The 17,144-nt window shown below is 45.9% G+C and overlaps 1 protein-coding gene across 3 annotated transcripts in view; it reads left to right on the forward strand.

Moving 5' to 3' along the window:
- Nucleotides 1-2,418: 2,418 nt before the first annotated feature.
- CCDC69 (coiled-coil domain containing 69) overlaps nt 2,419-17,144 on the forward strand; it is a 34,949-nt gene continuing 20,223 nt past the window's right edge. For 2 of the 3 annotated variants that reach the window (XR_014507211.1, XM_083423714.1), the window contains exon 1: nt 2,419-2,995. Coding sequence is in view for 2 of the 3 variants with exons in the window: in XM_083423714.1 (XP_083279840.1) it covers nt 2,948-2,995 (48 nt within the window). In the remaining variant the exon portion in view is untranslated. The remainder of the gene's footprint in view (nt 2,996-17,144) is intronic. The other variant, XM_083423715.1, reaches the window with a different exon arrangement.

Consider the following 17,144-nt stretch of genomic DNA (forward strand, 5'->3'; position numbering starts at 1 on the left):
ATAAAGTGGAGGTCTGTTGCTCTCCCTGGCCCAGACGGCATTGTGCCAGAAGTCTTGGAGAACCTAAGAACTTAAGAAAAGCCTGCAGGATCAGGCCCATCTAGTCCAGCATCTTCTTCTGACAGTGGCCAGCCAGCTGCCTCTTGTGGGAGGAGAAGGAACAGGCTCACAATATCCCTGAAAAGCAGTGCACTTGCCTCAAGAGCCATATTATGGATGGACACCAAAGGCTCCCAGTTTTCATGTCTTTGGAAACAGCCAGCCAGCTGAATCAACTAGATCTCTGCAGCAAAGACCCTTTGCTGCACACTAGGATATCCCAGGCACCAGGCACCATGCAAATATGGATGCCCCTGTAATTATTTACAGCCAGCTAGTTTAACAGATATTTTTTTCCTTCCAAGGAGGAGGCAACAAACGTGTCCATTTATCTGGATTCCTCCCAGCCAAGCATTTGCCATTCTTCTTACTGAGGGAAGGGTCTTAAGGGATGTAACCGAATCTCGCCCAGGGCCCCCCCCCCCCCCCCGATTTAAATGGCAACATTTTAAAAACAAACATGTGCTGTAACTGAAGTCTGTAACCACAACACTCCCTGCCATGCTGCTGCCCAGAAAGCAGGAAGCCCGCCCTATCAACATATCCGAAAAGGTTATCGTATTACAGCTAATACTGGGCTGCTCTGAGGGAAAGGAGACGGCAGGGCGGAGGAACAGCCAAAACCACAACATGCCACAAAACCCGCTGCAGCGCTGCCCTTAAATCCAGACGGGAAACACCACACAAGTGGGGAAGAGGAATGTATGTACCTGTGCAATGTTGCCGGGTTTGAGCAAGGCCGTCAGCCACTATTTGTGTGTGTTTCGGCTGCAGATGCTTGGGATTCTGTAGCTGTCATCCTAGAGCTCTTTACCTGGGGTTAAAGGTAAAGGTACCCCCCTGACTGTTAGGTCCAGTCGCGGATGACTCTGGGGCTGCGGTGCTCATCTCGCTTTACTGGCCAAGGGAGTTTGTCTGCAGACAGCTTCAGGGTCATGTGGCCAGCATGACTAAGCTGCTTCTGGCAAACCAGAGCAGCGCATGGAAACACCGTTTACCTTCCTGCTGGAGTGGTACCTATTTATCTACTTGCACTTTGACGTGCTTTCAAACTGCTGGGTGGGCAGGAGCAGGGACCGAGCAATGGGAGCTCACCCCATCGCAGGGATTCGAACCACCGACCTTCTGAGCAGTCCTAGGCTCTGTGGTTTAGACCACAGTGCCACCCATGTCCCTTACCTGGGATTAAGCTCCATTAAATTCAACAGGACTTCCTTTAGAGCAGACACATGCATTGTATAGCACTGTAACTGTTCATGCTTCGGAGCTGAGGGCCCAGTTTAAAAAAAGATGCCAGGCATATACAACTCCAAATCCATATATTCTACCAACCCACTCATATCCTGTTTAAAATGGGGCCGAAAGCAGAAAGTGCGACATCACCGTCTTGGGCTTTTAAGGAAAGGCAGGATACAAATCTAAGAAGAAGAAACTCCAGTTAGCTCACTCGGTTAGAATGTGGTGCTGATCAAGCCAAGGTTACAGGTTTGATCCCCATATGGGCTACCTGCATATTCCTGCATTGCAGAGAGTTGGACTCGATGACTCTTGGATTGACCATTCCAACTCTATGAAATCACAGACAGTGTGGTGTAATGGTTCAAATGTCACAGTAGGTGTGGAGAGACCTGCGTCCAAACCCCTACCCAGCCATGAAACACATAGGCCTAGTTTACATGCATACATGTGGCTTACCATATTTTTCACTCTATAACACGCACCTGACCATAACACGCACATCGTTTTTAGAGGAGGAAAACAGGGGGGGGGGGGGAATTCTGAATGAAACAGTGGATGTATCATTTTTGTGCCTCATGCTGTGGCCACAGACATGTGATCTGATGGTGAGTTTGGGGTAGCCCAATGCAAAAATCCTGAGAATCCCTGTGAATCTGTGCTTTGTAACCACGTTTTTGCACCATTGTGGCCCCAGGCAACAGTGGGTGCGTGATTTTTTTGGTGCAGGCTGTAGCCATGGACATGTAATGTGATCTGATGGTGAATTTGGGGTGACCCAATGCAAAGATCCTGAGGATCCATGTGGATTCATGCTTTGTAACCACGTTTTTGCACCATTGCAGCCCCAGGCAACAGTGGGTGCGTGATTTTTTGGTGCAGGCTATAGCCATGGACATGTAATGTGATCTGATGGTGAATTTGGGGTGACCCAATGCAAAGATCCTGAGGATCCATGTGGATCCGTGCTTTGTAACCACGTTTTAAGTGGGGAGGGAAGGAAAAACACAGAAGGGACAAGGAGCAGGAGAGGGGTGTGCAGAGAAGCAGCTGGCTAAGAATGCAGGAGAGGAGTTTATGGATAATTCCCATCATCCCTGCCCACTGGTCCTGTTAACTAGGGATGATGGGAGTTGTAGTCCCAAAACATCTGGAGGGCCGAGTCTGCCTATGCCTGGACTAGAATGATCCTCAGGATCTCTTCTAACGCTACAGTTTTATGATTCGATGATAATAATTCTTCTTTGGCGATGGAAGTGACTGGGAGGAGGGGAGGAGTAACCCCTGCACTTCGGACTCCCTCTTGCAGCCGCGTATAATCAACAACCGCCGGTGCTTCTCTTAACTCTCCGGCAGCTGGAGTTTTATCTAGTTTCCCTTTCTTTCTTTTGCAAGGGAACCATTCGAAGGGGCATCTCTTCGGAGACTTACGGCGCGCGACGGTCTCCGCATGAAGTTCATGCAGGCTGTTGTCAGGTTCACTTTCGGGGTCTTGTCGTCGGAGGAGGCAGCGCGCGGGATGAGGGAGACCTCCCCGTCCCGCGGCGGCGGCGGCGGCTCTTAACCCCTGGGATTCCGCGGAGAGCTTTCCCCGCGCCGCGCTGCGAGAGGGATGGGCTGCAAGGGGAGCAAAATGGGCTGCTGCGAATCGGGAAGAAAGGTAACGGCGGCGGGGGGGGGGGGGGGGCGCGAAGTTTTTTAAGGGGAGTTGAAGTTTTGTTGGACGGGTTTCCTTTGACAGGCACCCGGAGGGGAACGGAAGGGCAGCGGGTCTGGCGCGCTAGGCACCCCGCATCTAATCGGTGAGCGGGTCAGAGCGGGGAGAGAGACTTTTAGCCTGCAAGAAAGAGAGAGAGAGGAAGGAAGGAGCAGTTAGCAACCGAGCCACCGTGCTCGACTGCCCCGGAGACAAGGCTCCTTGCGTGGGAGGAAAAGTTAGAGACGCGAGCCCGCCCCGCACCCCCCGCGCGCAAAAAAGAAGCAAGTCGAGGAGCCAAGCTGGAGCCCAGCGGTCACTAAAGTCCTTCCTTTGGGAAGGGGGGCGGCTGGGGAGGCGCGTTGCCCTCCAGCCGCTTCCAAACAAAGAGATTTCTTCCGAAGTTTAATCTGAAAGGGAGGGGAGCGCGGGGCAACTTTGGGAACGCGCGATTGGCTGGAAGGAGTGAGGGGGATTTTCGTACCTGGGGAGGGGAGGGGGCTGTGAAGTGTCTGTAGACCCGGGTTGCTGCTGTTCGACTGGCGCGTACACGTGGGGCATGCTCAAACTCGCGTCACGTGTGAACGATCTCGTTCTCTGGCCTTTCCCTGGGGGGTGGAAGGGTGGAGGTTGGGTGTGCAAAGCTGCCACAGAGGAGAAAGGATTTCTCCAGGTGGTGGTTTGTTTTGGTTCTCGTTTTTATTATGAATTTTGTTTTTTTTTATCTTGTAGTTCTATGTTGTGAGCCCCCTGAGATCTACAGATGAAGCGCGGCAACCAAATAATAATAATATAATAATCACAAATAAATAAATAGGTGATGACGCAGGGAAAGTAGCCCGCGCGTATTTATGCAGGAATGAATGGTCCTGCAGGTTGGCTGACACTAGACCCTGGGTGGGGTAGGGTGTGGGTAGTAATTCTGGATCAAGTGATCCGGGGTTAAAACGTGGGTCGTGTATCCTAAATCGCTTCTGGTTGCCGAGGTCATATGCTGAGTTTCTGAAAACTCGGCAAAAAGTTATGTGTGGTCTTCCCAAAACATCTGCCTGTAAATCTCCAGGGTCGCTCCTGGCAAGTGCTAGATCCCACGTCTTTAAAAGGGAGTGCATTCCATGAAAGGCAGCGGAAATCTCCACTCATATTCTCCTTTGCTCCTTTGTTTTTAAGAAAATAAAATACTTTCCCAATTATTGTCCTAGAAAGAAGAAAGATGTTTTGGCAATCTTCAGCTTAAGTCAAAGCAAATGTGAGACTTGTTTGGGAGATAGAATGGGAGTGTGCAGATTCAGGGTGCTGTCTCTGGGTTAGAGGTGAGGTTCTATCCAGCATTGTATAAAGACAGGTTTTGGGTACTTTTTTGCGTTCCAGTTGTGTGCTGTTAAACTCAAGTGAGAGATCAGGCAGCTACCCTGAAGCTCTGGTGTACATTTCAAGCTTCTCAAAATCCGAAATCAGGACAATGTCTTCATTCTTGTAAATAGCCTCTTGTTCTCATGCTTGTGTGTGTGTGTGTGTTTGATGGCGAAATGTATGATAAAATGTTGATATTGGCAATTTCCTGTTAAAAAAACCTCCACCACAAAACTACCCACAGCTTTGCTGGAACATTTATGCTGGCTGTTCAGGAGCTGGCATATTCTGATTAATGTTTACATCCTAGTCCTCTGAATTTTAATATATTCTCTGATGTTGGGGACCTTTTTTTTCTTTCAAGAGCTGCCTTGAGGATAAATTTGGAGGCACATGCTGGCAGTAGGTGGCCACCAAGCTCAAAGTAGACAGTGCCACCTGCCTTTCTATCTGCCACTCCTTACCCCGTGGGCATAGCCAGGATTTATGTTGGGGAGGGGGCAGGCTTCATGTTAGTGGGGGCAGAACCTCAGTTAGTTAAGTATTTTTGTTGATTTACTTGGTGGGGAGGGACAGCTGCCCTTCTGCCCTCCCTTGGCTTTGCTCATACCTTACCCCCCCTCCTGCCCCCCCTCCCGGCTATCCACATGAAATTAGGCTGAGGGCCACATACAGACCTTGCAGTACAGGTTCCCAACCCTGAAACAGACCATTAAGGCTGCATAATATACAACAGCATACAGAACACACTTACCTTGGGAGTAAGTCCCATTGAACATACCCCCATGTGTAGGATTGCACAGTTTGCCTATAAAGGTTACAGAGTAGCTTGAATGAAAAAAGCTGTGCTGCCTTTTCTTTCAGTGGTCAGTTATCGACCACAAAATACAGCATTTCATTTTACATGACCAAGCAAGATGAATTCGCTTTTGAATCATGTTCTTTGAATAAGTCTGTCTCTGACTGCCACGGTCAGGTGTGACTGTTTCTGTTTCCTGATTCGGACAGATTGCTATAACAACAGATTTCACAATGTGCCGTTGTTAATTTCTAAGAGAAATGTACGTTCTCAAGCCACTGATCACAAAACTCTGCCTTCTGTTCGCAGAAGGAATGGGCCATTGTTACAGACTGGCAAAGAAAACACGCTTTGCCCATGCTCAGAAGTGCCCTTGCTTTCAATATGGCCCGATGAGAACATTTTTCTAGGGCTGAAGCCTGGTGAGCTTGGCTCAAATGAAGCCTTACCAAAATGATGGGGCAAACCCCACCATATAACTTAATATTTCTGCAAGTAAATATCCATAAGCTTTCACTGTCCATAAGCATTCCTTTCTTGACACACATTTTTGCTCATTTCTCAGGGAAAAAGAGATCTCAGAAGACAAACATGTTATTCTATATGTTTGAATTCTGTGGGAAGGTTTAGTAAAGAACATCTGTGACTGTTGCTCTTTTCTTCCTTTCTTTTTTCTTTTTTGTTGCAGCATGCACCTGTCTCTGCTCAATAAATATGCTTAACTGTATTGCAAAGTAAGTTAATCCCCTTATAAGCAAAGTCAAACAATTTCCTATCAGACCAGTCAGAGCTGTGACAGCAACTTTTCTCCAGTTTGCACTACATTTTAAAATTGCAGTGAGCAGGAGGGACAGTGTTTGGGAGATTACTTTCGGAGACATGGAAAGAACTAGAATGGGAACATGCCATGCACTCGAATTACTACTATCCATACTTAGGAGAACTTACACCAAGCAAATCTGAGTGACAGCTTCTCACAAATTTCACACCATGAATATCATCTTAAAGGATTCTGTCTCTACACTAAGCTAGACGAATCTGTCAGTTTCCCAATTTTTCAATCTTAAAATCAGCTTTCCACATTGGTTTGAGAATGTTCTTTTTAAAAGTCAGCGTGAAAATCAACACACATTTGTATGTGCATTTTCCCTAATCTACACATTTTTGCTAGGAATTTCCCCCAATTTTTGTATATTATTTTCACAAATATATGCACACTCCCCCCCCCCCAATATATGTTGTTTGGTTGGAGAACTGCATGCCAAAATTTGGAGAAGTCTGAATTTTGAAAAACAGCTGCATTTGGGTTTGTGCATTGGTTTGGGAAATATAAATTCACTTAAACGGCTGCATTGAAAAGAAGCAAGCAACATTCGATACCTATCTGAGGTTTCTTCAGAATAATATTTTATTTATTTATATTAAAAATTATAAACTGCACCAAGTCCAATAATAGATTTTACGGTGGCATGGAAATAAATTCAAAACTACAAATGCATTATATTATAATACAAACCAAAAATATGATAAAATTAAGAGAGGTGAAACATGAAACCTGCTAAAACTATCACAATCTAAATTGCCCAGTGCACATAAAAAGGTTTTAACAGTGTAGCACAAAGAATACAGTGTCCACACTAAATGTCTCGGGTTCAACAATCCCCAGCATCTCCAGGTAGGATTTAGAAAGACGCCTGTCTGTATACAATGCTGAGCTCTGTTGACCAATGGTTTGGCTCTGTAGAAGGCAGCTTCCCCGCACATCACAGAGAGGGCTATTCAAAAGCTTTGTCTCTGACCACGCAGTAACCTAAATCCCGTGCTTCTTGCACATGTGCAAGAATTGAGGTTGGAAACTTACACCACCACCCCTTGGCACTTACTCAAAAGAAGAGACAAATACCCTCCGAGTGGAGAAGGTTTTGACCGTGGGATCCTAGCCAGCGTTAATCTGCTCAGGTGGAGCTGTTCAGCTGCTGCTTTGCCATTTCAGGCCTGCGGGCTCTGGTAGGCCTCAGCCTTTCCTGTCATTTATTTTTGTTTCTCCCAAGAGTGAGAAGATAAGGAAGCGATTGTCTTGGTGCAGCACACCAGAATCCTGTGGGGATGTGTTCAGTAAGAATGCTGCTGTGCGCTGCCAGGACATTGCAGAGACACATTATATCGGGGTGTGGAATTCCTCTGCCTGGCACAGGACGACACGCGCTCTGTTCTTGCAGTCTGATCTCCGATGGAGAGGAAGGCTGGGAGATACCTTGCCCTCTTGGAAGATCAGGGCTGAGCCCTAGCTTCCCCACCCCAGACCCAGATTGAACATATTGCACTGTTCGGAGAACGACACTACAACCATTGGGTGGCCACATATTCGACTTGAAAGAGGCCATTTCCTCTGCTTGAATACGTCCTCTCTTTTAAGGGATGTCTGGTCCAAGTCTGGTAGTCAAGATGAAGAGTGACAGAGTGTAGACCCATGAAACTGATGGGCATGACTTAACTTGGGTCATAAGTCGTGTCCATCAGTTTCAGGGGTCTACTCTGTGACTCTTCATCTTGACAACCAGACCAGGTCACCTTAACCTGAGGGGATACAACCCAAAGGCAGGAGAGCAGGTTACTAGAATGTGGCCGGCAACAGTTGGTGTGGGGACAGGAGCCTAAGCAGGCACACAAGCGCCATGCTGAGATATACTGTGCTTCTATTTACATTATAGTAATGGCTCCTCAGGTTGAATCCTCTTGGGTTTTGTGGTGGTGCATTAAGTGGCCACCCTAAGCAACAAGTTATATAAAATGTAAGGAAGCAGAACCTGATCAGCAGGCTAGAACAATGTACAAGGAAGAGGAAACACTGGGCATAATTGTGTGGGAATAAGAGGGCGTTCGGTGGGGGCTTTTCATGCATTCTTGGGTTGCAGTTAACCATCTCTTTGTGCTGTGACCTGTGTGGGTTGGCCATACTTTAAAGTGATAGTAGCCTTGATCATCAACTTTACATAGGAAGTCAGAACATCGGTCATATCTTTCTAGCTCAGCATTGGTGACAGAGCAGTGGCTTTCCAGGGTTTCAGGCAGGAGTCCCCTTTGGCCTGACCTGGAGATCCTGGGGATTGAACCTGTGACCTTTTGCAAGCAAATCAGGTGCTTAACCACTGAGCTACAGCCCATTCCCAACAACTCCCCCCCCCCCCGAATTATCATCTTCCCAGGCATATATTAAGCAGCTGAAGAAGACAGTCCACAAATTGTCAACAGAAGGTTACATGGACAGCACTTCCAACCAGATTTCAGAGTGGGAAGATGGCTATCAACTTCTTATTTCTTCTTTCCATGTTTTGATTGCTGTGCTCTCTCTCCTTCTGTATTAGTATGGTGGTCTGCCTGAGAGAGAAGTGACTATCATATGAGGCAGGAGTGAGGCCTGTGGCGTTTCAGATCTTGCTGGACTACAACTCCCATCATCCCTGATCATTGGCTATGCTGCCCGAGGCTGATGGGAACTGGAGTTCCATCTGGAGGATGACTGGTCAGATGGAAAAGAAGAACCCACAGTCTTTTCCTTAATAGGAAATGCCTTGAATGGGCTGCTTCTGGGGTTGGTTTGGAGAAGAAGTGTTTGAGATGCAGCTCAGTTCAGAAGAGACCACTTGAATAGTGTGTCCTAGTAAACTGTCCAAGTAATACTTGTGTCACACCTGCAGTTAATTTGTACATAAAACCTGTTATATATTACAATATTTTATATGCCAATGGCCATAACAAAACAGTCCAGTGAGCTTTATATATTGGAGAAAGGTCTGAAGGAAAACTACCCTTTAACCCACTTAAATGAGCTGATGCTGATGTAACATTCATCCTCCAAGTATCCATTGAAGAATATGCATTAACAAGGTTGCATCATAGTAGAAGAAGTGGTAGTAATTTATTTATACCCCACCCATCTGGCTGGGTTGCCCCAGCTACTTTGGGCAGCTTCCATATAAAACATATAAAAACATAACAAAACATAAAACATTAATAGCAACGATCTGATCCAATATAAAAAGCCACAATAACAACGAATACAATGCTCACTTTTTTTGGCCAAATTACGTTGCGAAAATTAAGGTGCGCATTGGATTCCATGGCACATTTACATTCGCCAGCAAATTTTTTTTTGGTTTCAAGGTTCTGAAAATTGAGGTGTACATTAGATTTGATGGTGAATACATGGATTTTCCAGGGATCCTCCAGGGATACATATTATTGAGGGAAAGTATATGAAGCCTACTTTGCAAGCAGCCAGAAATTCAGACAAAGGAATACTTCTTCTACTGTTGTCCCTCCCTTTGGGTCATCTTTCCACCTGCAACTGCGGTTAGGAACACACCCTGTGTCAAAACCAGACACCTGTCCTAAAAGAGGAAATAGTCACTAACAATGCACTATTATGCATCTCTGTTCAGAAGTAAGTCCCATTTAGTTCCATAGGACATGCTCCCAGGGAAGTGTTTACTGGACTGCAGCCCCAGAGGCATGAACAGAGGCCAGGAAATGGAGAATGATTGTTAGCACATGTGGCAGAGTCCGGGTGCTCTTCTGCATCTCCATTACCTTCTTGTGTTTTGCAAGAATATTGTAACATTCTCTCAATACAGCTGCATTGCAAAAGCAGTGACTCGTTAAAAAAATGCAGCAAACAGGCATAGAGACTCAAGCTGCAAGAGTTGTACTAGAAGCCTTGACTGGACCATGATGGGAAGTGCATGATTGCACAGCAGGTGATCCCAAGGGAACTCAACAAAATCAATTCCTCTAGAGGTGTGTGTGTAGGTCACATGCATTGCTCAGGAATTATAAGAAACTCCCCAATCAGTACAGTTTTGAAAAGTTAAGTTACACCATCATGTTTCAAAACGGTTAGGGGTGCCACATGTCCAGATTTCCCCAGACATTACTGGGATTTCAAAAGCGGAACTGGTGGAATTTCTGAAAGGTGGTGTTTTGTCAATCAAAAAAATTGTGGGGTTTTTTGGCATTTTGTAAAGAAAAACTTAACAACTCTCAGGGTGTCGTGGTTTTTTACTTTTTGAAATATGGCAACCCTAAAAATGGTGTCCAGTTGTATCCAAACAAAGACAAAAAACTGCTCATTAATCTCAGGCACCATCATGCAAAATTTAGTTGCGATGCCTTACGCAGTGTCCAAACGCATAGAGAACAAACGAAACAACAACTTTTCAAAATATATATGCTATAGACATGCGTGCGCGCACAGAACCCCATAGCGGCAAGCATGCGTTTTACACCAAGTTCTCATTCTCAGAAGCAGCACATGAGGACAACTATAATAATGGGTAGTATGGAGTTAAACATTGTAAATATTTTGAGTTGCTGCTCCACCCTTTAGTTTGTTATGCTGTTACTTTCATTTCCCCATCAAATTGCGTTAACCTGTTGATCCAGAGGTTTTCAACCTTTTTGAGTCCATGGCTCCCTTGACCAACTACTTTCTTTCTGCGGCACCCCTGTGGGGCTCCGGAGCCCAGTTAGGTTCCACTTGCTTGCAGAGCCTGCAGCCCCACACCCTTTTTCAAATACCCTCCCTTGTGAAGTGTTCCCTCAGCCTCCTCTCCCTTCTCCTTGGGAGTCCTCCGGACAGCTACCACCACCGCTCCTGGTCTCTGAGCTCCTGCCCGCCCGCCCCAAAGAGAGGTGCTTCCTCACGCTGCCCCACAGGGGCCTAGGAAGAGGATTCTCCCATTTGCCTGGGGAATTTGTAGCCAGGGCTTCTGTAACAAACAGCCACACAAGCCTTTGGGAGGCAGAGACACAAGAGGGCATCAGAGGAAGGAGGGAAGGAAAGACGGACAGAGGCCAGTGTTGCCTGCGGCACCCCTCACCATCATCCATGGCACCCCAGGGTGCCACAACACACTGGTTGAAAACCAGTGTGTTAATCAATAAACAGTCCTTCTTTCTGGGTCTGCAAAGTGAATAACCCTTTTTTATATGAAATAAGAACTTAACACCATTAAGCCTGTTTCTTAGTGACCCTTCCTGACAGTAGGTGGAGGTTCACATGCCAACGAGATACTTCTACCACATAAATGAAAATGCACACAGCAGTGAGGTCACAAAATCAGAAAAGTCTATTAGCACAGTTATAAACTCACACAAGACACCCACAATAAACAATAAACCATGTTGTGTAAAATAAATAAAATGGGTTGTATGCAACATGGCACCAAGTACACAGTTTCGTCAGCACAAAGATTTCTGCTTGCACAATTCCCCCCACTCCACTTGCAGGTTTCCAGAGCAGATGTGGAGAGGGCACTGGGTGCCCACAGTGGGAGGCGGAGGAAGCAGTAATCCTTGTGCTGCCAGGACGAGTTACTGGGAAACCACCCAATGGAGTCACATACCCTCCATATTATCCAATGAAAATAGGGATGCCCCATTCCATAATGATAATTTTACTATTTATACCCCACACATTTTCCTGGGTTGCCCCAGCCACTCTGGGCAGCTTCCAAGATATATAAAAACTTAAAACATTAAACATTTAAAAAGCTTCCCTGTACAGAATTGCCTTCAGATGGCTCAGGGGTTGGATAATGCCGTACCCTCCAATGAAAATAGGGACATCCTAAGGAAAAGTGGCACATTCCGGGATCAAATCAGAAAATGGGATAGCTTCTCTAAATCAGGGATGTTCCTGGAAAACAGGGACACTTGGAAGGTTACAGCAAATCTGACAGGATCATTTAAATCTGATCCTGCTCTAATAAGAGAGGAGATCTGGGCTTAAATGAGGTGGGTAAGGCATGGTGCAGGACAGGACCCCATTCAGCAGAATGGACAGGAGGGGCCTCAGACGCAGCAACAGGGCTGAGTTACTGCATTTTTTAAGTCAGCAGAGTACAGTGGTACCTCAGGTTACAGACACTTCAGGTTACAGACTCCGCTAACCCAGAAATAGTACCTTGGGTTAAGAACTTTGCTTCAGGATGAGAACAGAAATTGTGTGGTGGCGGCGCGATGGGCCCCATTAGCTGAAGTGGTACCTCAGGTTAAGAACAGTTTCAGGTTAAGAATGGACCTCCGGAACGAATTAAGTTCTTAACCCGAGGTACCACTGTAATTCATATTTTTAATGAAAGGGGAATCTTTTTCCTTCTGGTAAAGCCATTCACTCCAGAGCCTAAAATTACATAATTGTACCACTGGCCAAATTTTGGGGGTGTGCTTTGTGGATGAGCTGAACCCTAGTCCTAGTCAAGCACACTTCTAGTGCTGTAGCTGGGATTGAGGAGAAAAGGGGAAACGAGAAGCATAAAGGAACACACAGGTTCCTGCAGACAGGAAGCACATTTTGCAACTCTGTTTGCTCTAAAAATTGGTGCTATATTTTGTTTGAGACAGAGAACTGGGCCTATGTTTTCACAGGTATACGCTGTATAATATAGAAACTGGGATTAGCCATAACTTCCTGCTCCATATTGGGCTGAACATTTACAACACCTCATCCTTAAAGAAATGTCAGATAACAGAAATCTAGAGCTTGATTGGACCAGGACAAGTTAATACGTTTAGTGCTAAACCATGATGATACTAGGATAAAAGGTGCTGTAACTAAATTTTGCCTACCAGACAAGCTGAAAAGATGAAACTTGGCAGTGGTTTGGGGTTCATGAGGTTGTTAAATGTTCTATCCGCAAAGGTTTGGGGCATATGTTTTTACTTAATTTTAATTAAAAGTCTTTCCATATTGCCAAATAAAATGGGAAAAAATGGTTTTGCTAGTTGCTGCACAGTTCTAAATGTTTCACAAGCTCACACATTTCATAAAGCTGGTCACTAAATTACAGTATAGGGCCTGATTGATCCACAAAGTGCTCAGCATCAGCAAATGTTTACACAGCGAAGTAAGTAGTCCTTAGAAACTGTAGTTAGGATTGCAGCCTAAGTCTAACCCCTACATCATGTCCATTACATGTCCAGTAATTGTTTGGTTATGAGTACATTTACACAAAAAACAACAATGTACTTTCTTCCATCTCTAAATCTAATCAATAGGGCATTCCTGTTGGCTATTGATTAATTTCCAAGTTTTGGAGTCTGCAGTTCTTGGCTAATTGGAACCATTGGCCTAGAAGGCCAGCAAGTTGGAGGGAAAGGGCTTTCCATGTGGTGTCTCCTGCCTTCTGCCAAGTTTGTGATTAAGTAAAACTTCCATACCACTTCCCAAACCACTGCCGTAAAGCAAAGGAAATGACTGGGAGCATTCCAGCTTTAACAGCACATTGACAGGGAGACAGGCAACTCAAAGAATGAGTCTCTCCCCTTCTCTCTTTGACTTGCCATATGTGTTTTATTTTTTTAATTATGGCGATTGCGCCACAGAAGAAAATCCCTTATGTACTATAGAAAATCATGGCTTTATAATGCTCCACAAAAGCTATATTAACTCCTTATATGTCTTAATCTTCAACCCCACGCATAGTGGCTGGAGCTGGCAGAGATACCCATTTAAGCCAAGATAACTTGCTTCAGTTCCAAATAACATTGCAGAGATCACAGATACAGAAGATGATTATTTTTCCAGGGATTGTGAATGAAACGGCCCAAATTTGCACTGTATGTGTGTGTGTGTGTTTAATTGTCATTTTCATTCAACTGCATTTCCCCCCATTATTTACTTATTCCTGAATGTGATTGAAATTCTTGACTAATTAATTAAAAATATTTATAAACAACAACAACAACAACCTGCATCCTTCCAGGATCCCAGAGCACAAACTTGTCTGAAGTGCAGTTTGATGCTTTAAAAACCATCTGTTGACAGGACCCTTTGATTCATAGCAGAGCAGCTGAGGAAGGCATTTTGCTATCAGAAATTAATCTCTCTTTTTTTGTTAGTCACTGTAATACACACAACAGATACATGTGTCCTTCTTTCTTACCCAGCTATCTATCTTTACACACACTGTATTTAAAAAAAAACAACCACCCAGACTCATAGGGTTACTGCAGCACTCCCTAACATGCAACACTCCTATCTCCCAAAACAGTGCCCAACCTCACTCTACTGCTCTCTGAATTTGGATGCTACCTTTGATTATAAGCAGACGCTATGCAGCTATTTTATATCTTGAAACATCTTTCCTCCTCCACCGCATACATAGCATTCTACAAAGAGAAAACCTGGCAGAGATTGGCTCTAGTAGTTAGTGCAGCAAATGTAGGACAGTGTGATCATGTACAGAACAAGCAGTGCCCAAAACTCTCTGCTTTGTCTCACTGGGCACTGATGCCCACATCATTATGTTTTTTAAAAGTCCTTTTGCAGCCCGTAGCTTCCCAAAAAACATTTTGCATGAACTTCTTCCTTTAGAGACGTAGCAGCGGACAGCAAATCCTTCGAAGTCTGTTTTGCGAAATAATTGCAGAAAATCCAAGTGCCAGGATGAGTTTTAAAGGAGCTGTACTAATTCTCCCTCCCCAATTTACCCGTGGCTCTTTCTTGCATTCTGTATAGTGGCTGGAGTTGTGAGCAGGGATGAGCTATAACCCTCCAGATATAGGAACTGCAACTCCCATCATCCCTGTGCTGGCTGGGGCTGATGTGAGCTGGAGTCCAACAACACCAAAGTTGCAGGTTCGATTCCTGTATGGCGCAGTTGCATATTCCTGCACTAGGGTCCCTTCCAAACCTACAATGGATAAAGCAACAGATTCACCATTCCTGCTGTATGAGATCAGAAGAAATGGTGGCCTAGAACGGCAACAGACACCAATGCCTTTGGTAGTCCATGAAGGAAGAAAAAGACCTATTCACTGACTGTTCTTTCCTCCCCACCCTTACTCTTGGGGGTATTTATTTATTACATATCCCACCTTTCTTCCAAGGAGTTGAAGGTGGCTCTCCCTCACAACCTCTGAGGTAGTTTAGGCTAAGAGGCAGTGACTGGCCCGAGGTCTCCAAATGTACCTCATGGCTGAGTGGGGATTTGAACCCAGGTCTCCCAGGTCCTGGTCCAACACTCTAACTACTACACCACACAAGGGGGGCCAAGGGGACAGGCCTTTCCTGCTCCCTTAAATTTCACAAGCACCAGAGACTTGCATTTAATTTGTACCAAAATAGGTTGCATGCCAACCTTGTCAGGATTTTTTTTTTTAAAGAGTAGTATGGGATGCGGGTGGCGCTGTGGGTAAAAGCCTCAGCGCCTAGGGCTTGCCGATCGAAAGGTCGGCGGTTCGAATCCCCGCAGCGGGGTGCGCTCCCGTTGCTCGGTCCCAGCGCCTGCCAACCTAGCAGTTCGAAAGCACCCCCGGGGGCAAGTAGATAAATAGGGACCGCTTACTAGCGGGAAGGTAAACAGCGTTCCGTGTGCGGCTCTGGCTCACCAGAGCAGCGATGTCACGCTGGCCACGTGACCCGGAAGTGTCTCCGGACAGCGCTGGCCCCCGGCCTCTTGAGTGAGATGGGCGCACAACCCTAGAGTCTGTCAAGACTGGCCCATACGGGCAGGGGTACCTTTACCTTTATTGTAACAATATTTGGGACTATTAATACGAACAGGTCTGCCTGTGCTCACCCACTTCACCTCCTCAGTCTGCCAGGAAGCGGGTGGTGCTGTGGTCTAAACCACTGAGTCTCTTGGGCTTGCCGATCGGAAGGTTGATGGCACAATGGGGTGAGCTCCCATTGCTCTGTCCCAGCTTCTGTCAACCTAGCCCTTCAAAAGCACACCAGTGCAAGTCGATAAATAGACACCGCTGTGGCGGGAAGGTAAACGGTGTTTTTGTGAGCTCTGGCTTCCATCATGGTGTTCCGTTGCACCAGATGCTGGCCACATGACCCAAAAAGCTGTCTGTGGACAAACACCGGCTCCCTTGGCCTGAAAGCAAGATGAGCGCCGTAACCCCATAGTCGCCTTTGACTGGACTTAACCATCCAGGGGTCCTTTGCCTTTACCTTACCTTTGCTGTTTGGACTAGCATGAATTGAAATTGAGACCAGCACAATACTTATATGGATAACACCTGGAAAAATCCTGCCTGTTCTAGTCAACTCTGTCTTTGAGTGTGAGATACAGGATTATATAAACAAATAGTAGGATGCTTGCCCACTATGCAGAGGTGAGCTGAGTGTGGAGATCTCTAGGGACACACTGTGACCTCTGAATGATCAAAATAATAATATAAAAACCCCGGAATGTCAACTGGTTTGTCCACAGATTGATGTTTGCTCCAATTCAGTGGTAAAGAGATTGTTTTCCCAGGGAAAGCGGTGGCGCAAACAGAAGACCATTTGGTCCTGAGCCGAAAGCAGACAACAAGCAGAAAACTAGCTAGACCTGTGCTTTCTAAGCATGGGGCAAACAAAGTATGAAGGAGCCCTGTAGGACTCAGCAGGTAGGAAGATGGGGACAAAGCAAGAATTGGCTTCCACCTACTGTTGGTCTCTCAGCCTTCCACCCCACCAGCACTGCTGAGCACCAGCTACCATTGCTGTCAAGCTGCTAAAAGACAGGCCTGGAGTCACAGAAACACAACAGTGATCAAGGAGGGAGCCCCTTGCGGAATGTGTGAAGAGCCCCCTTGCCTGCTGGGGTTAGTGGGGAAGGGAGAAAAACCCATCCTTCTTGGGCCATTTAGAAATAACTAAATATAATTGTTTTCCTTCTTCCATTGTTGTTAATGCAAATAAACTTGACCCGCCTGGGGCTATGAGGAGGACTGCCAAGTCCATATTACCAAGCAAGGTCCTAAATCCCATTTTTATATAAACCCCTATTTAAAACCGAGGCTGGGATGGAAACTCTGACAGGACCAGAGCTCAAGTGGGGATGGTAGCAGCAGTTGACTCTCTAACAAAGCATTCCTTGGGTGATGATGTAACCGCTTGAACGGCAGCCTAAGCGAGGTTTGCTTGTGCCAGATATTTGGAGGAGTTATTAGGACTGGGCTTTA

The sequence above is a fragment of the Podarcis tiliguerta genome, assembly GCF_965153285.1.
Source record: "Podarcis tiliguerta genome assembly, chromosome: 2".
Lineage (NCBI taxonomy): Eukaryota > Metazoa > Chordata > Lepidosauria > Squamata > Lacertidae > Podarcis > Podarcis tiliguerta.